The sequence below is a fragment of the Primulina tabacum genome, chromosome 1, assembly GCF_025594145.1.
Source record: "Primulina tabacum isolate GXHZ01 chromosome 1, ASM2559414v2, whole genome shotgun sequence".
Classification (NCBI taxonomy): Eukaryota; Viridiplantae; Streptophyta; class Magnoliopsida; order Lamiales; family Gesneriaceae; genus Primulina; species Primulina tabacum.
The window spans coordinates 16,539,581-16,542,939 of NC_134550.1; the positions used below are offsets into that span (position 1 = coordinate 16,539,581).

General features: G+C 35.6%; 1 protein-coding gene across 1 annotated transcript; it reads right to left on the minus strand.

Annotated features, from left to right (window-relative positions):
• Positions 1-261: 261 nt before the first annotated feature.
• On the minus strand, positions 262-2,795 carry LOC142542433 (peptide methionine sulfoxide reductase B5-like). The gene is made up of 3 exons (XM_075649059.1): positions 2,384-2,795; positions 882-1,038; positions 262-784 (listed from the first exon to the last, which is right to left on the minus strand). Exons 1-3 carry the CDS (start codon positions 2,719-2,721, stop codon positions 620-622), a joined length of 660 nt encoding a protein of 219 aa, XP_075505174.1. The 5' UTR covers positions 2,722-2,795; the 3' UTR covers positions 262-619.
• Positions 2,796-3,359: the final 564 nt, after the last annotated feature.

Genomic DNA, 3,359 nt, shown 5'->3' on the forward strand with positions numbered 1-3,359 from the left:
TTATTTTCTAAAACGATATAGCAACCAACATCATATTATCATTTTGAATAATGTGAAAAATACAACAATATATTAAATTTTATTATTATATTATAAAATTTTGTATTGAATTTATCATGAAATTTTGATAAATAAATCAATATTTCACACTTTTAATTTCTTATTATTATTATTACCTTTTAATGAAGCATAAAAACCAACAGAAACCCCACCACTACCACCGAGATTTCACGGAAAACACTTGAAAATTAAGGATAAATTAAAGGAAGAATTCAGAATTATATATTTAACAAAGATCATGAAATATGATCTTTTTCATAAATAAATACAAATAAACGAAGATCATAAATCGAAAAAAGATTTGACAAAGTTTTGTTAATTATGGGTCATTAACACTGAGCAATACCATATCAAAACCCAAGAATGTCTGGAAGAACAATTTTGCATCAATGGAATTATCACAACCATCTAATGCACCAAGGCATAACCAAAAACACACAACCTTTTTGCTCTAACATGATCCAGTTACATAAAGTTATGTTCCAAAGCAGCAGAAGTGTAGTTTATTACTCAGTTTGCACAATTATCAGTGTGTTTGGAAGAGCACGTAATGCGCCCTTTACGAAGGCGAATCGGAATTTCCTGGAGTGAACTTTAGGGATACACTATTGACGCAATGGCGCTCATCAGTGGGTGTACCGAATCCTTCACCTTTGAAAACATGCCCGAGGTGTCCCCCACAAGCTGCGCAAGTGATTTCTACCCTCCTTCCGTCGGGATCAGGCTGTATGAACATATGCACGATGCAAATGTAACCTGCTTTTACTAATATGCACAAAAAGCATGGAAAGATGGAATGAATGGAAAAAAGAGGAACCTACATATCGGTTTATGGCTCCAGGGAGACCCTCGAAGAATGCTGGCCAACCACAACCGGAATTAAATTTGGTTGTGGACTTGTACAGAGGTGTTCCACACCCTGCACACTGGTATACACCCTCTTCATAGAACTTGTCATAAATCCCAGTACCTGGATACCTGTTAGTTTGTGTGCACAAGTAAATGTTGTAGATATCGGTGACATATGGTTCAAACTTCAGAAAATAGTAATTCAACCCTTTACTTCATAACATATCCTTGAAATGAGCAAAACAAGATTGAAGCTATGGTACTTCATGATGAGTATTAATGGCAGCTTCCCTTCAGGTTCAGACAAGAGGGGAATAAAAAACTGAGTAAAATCAAGTACAATTGGTGTTGAATTCTCTCCCACTAACGCACTAAAAACATCAACAAATGTGAATTAACTGAGGCAAAAACCAGCTTCATCACCGCTTAAACGTGCTAGAATATCTGGCACACTAGCACCCAAATTCACCCTTCCCTTACATTTTCAAGAAAGAAAAGGTCTAGGAATAAAAATTTGAGCCTCATGATTAAACCAATCAAGAATTTCGGAAGCTATCATCATTTCTCAACAGATAAGCAGATTGACTGACTTTGCAACATATAACTGTTACCAAGCAATATTAAGGAGATTTCAAGCTTTCTGCCTTGACTACAGTGAATGGTAATTGGCAGAGACGAGATGAAATGTTGTGGTAGGCTCAACCGAAGCTACTGCCAGGACCGTCCTCACGTGGGCACCCATTGACAAAGAAAAAGACATCCTACTCCAAATAAAGCTAGTCACACCGGTTGATACACTAGGATAGGTCAAAAAAGATTTGATCTTTGACATGATTGTCATAAACTCGATTCAGTAGTGACACCAGTTGATACACTAGGACAGGTAAAAAAGATTCGATCTTTGACATGATTGTCATAAACTCGATTCAGGATTATCAGAACTGCAATAAATATATATGTGAATCATAAAGATTACTGCTTACTTGTAGTATAACTTCTGAGAAATATAAATGGGAGTTGTTTTGAGACAATTAAGAGAGCACAAAAACAAAATTCAGCTTCAAAAATTTGGCCATGGACGCAGACCTTAAGCCTGATTTTTTTTTTTATGGATTGAATTGCTTTTATTCCCTTTCATTCCCTTATTATTATTATGATTGTGAAAAACTTCCATCCATTTCACACCAAAAAGAAAAATTATTAAGTTAACAGATTCCCAACAACTAAAGTAATAAAATCATCACCAAATTATCAGTTCATGAAGTGATATTCAGTGTTCGGAGGAGGAAAACAACAGTTATCCCAAGCAGCCAAGCTCTTTAAACCAAGATTTAAAAACAAGAATAGCAAAATCAAGAACTTAAACAGCTAGATCTCAACAAATGCCAAGACCAATGAATCCCACAACGATTACAAGAACTGACAAGCAATCAATCTAATTTGACCGCACACATAAACACGGAATCGAACTCACTCGGTGCCTTTCTTTCTGAGAATCCGAAACTGCTCCGGCGAAAGAATTGCACGCCACTCCTCCTCGGATTTCTGCACAGGCCCGGAAGCCGCCATAGCCACAACTCCGCCTCTGAACTCTCTCCTGCACCGATTAAAGCTCAAGCCACAAAACCCACCAGATGAAACGACGTAATATCCAAGGGGCTTCGTGAATAGAAAATGGGTTGAGTGGTATCCGTTGAAACTGGTAACTTGGTATGCTGATCTTGGTATAAATCTTGAGATGGGAGAGGTCGGATGGAGAACGAGCGTTCTAGAAGATGCAAATGGCGAAATTCTAAGGATCTGGGAGCCCATTTGGTGGGAAAGATCGAATTTTTTTGTGCGGTGCAGATGGCCAATTCAACCAGATTTGTGCGGTGCAGATGGCCCATTTGGATAAAGTTTGGTTGGGATACATGATCCATATTAATGTAGTGGATTTGGTTTTGCATCTTCTCTTTCTTAATTATTCTTCTTCTTTTCTTTTTTTCCAAAAGCAATTTCTTCAACATCTAATATAATGTTGTGTTGGCTTCCATTTATATCAACAATCTTTGTACATGAAAACTTCATGCAGTAAAACATCTATAATTTAATACTTGATAAATTATAATCTGTTTAAATTAATAAATTTCACGATCCCAATATGATAGGATCGATTGGGGGATAATCGTTGAGTAACAATAGCTCAATTCTTGAAATATTTAACATCGATAAATTAAATCGAGTTTGGTTTTCAAACTAAGCGAAATACACTCAAATAATCTTTCGTATAAACTGTTTAAACATTTTGTAAAGCGTTTAAAATATATACAAGTTGAATGAGGAAAAAACATTTTGGTTGAAGCATTTTTATCAAACACTTGGTATACAATATTTTGGTATTTGAAATATACAAAAAAAAAATTTGACAATACATCTTAAAAATAGTAGAAATAATAAGTCATTACAAT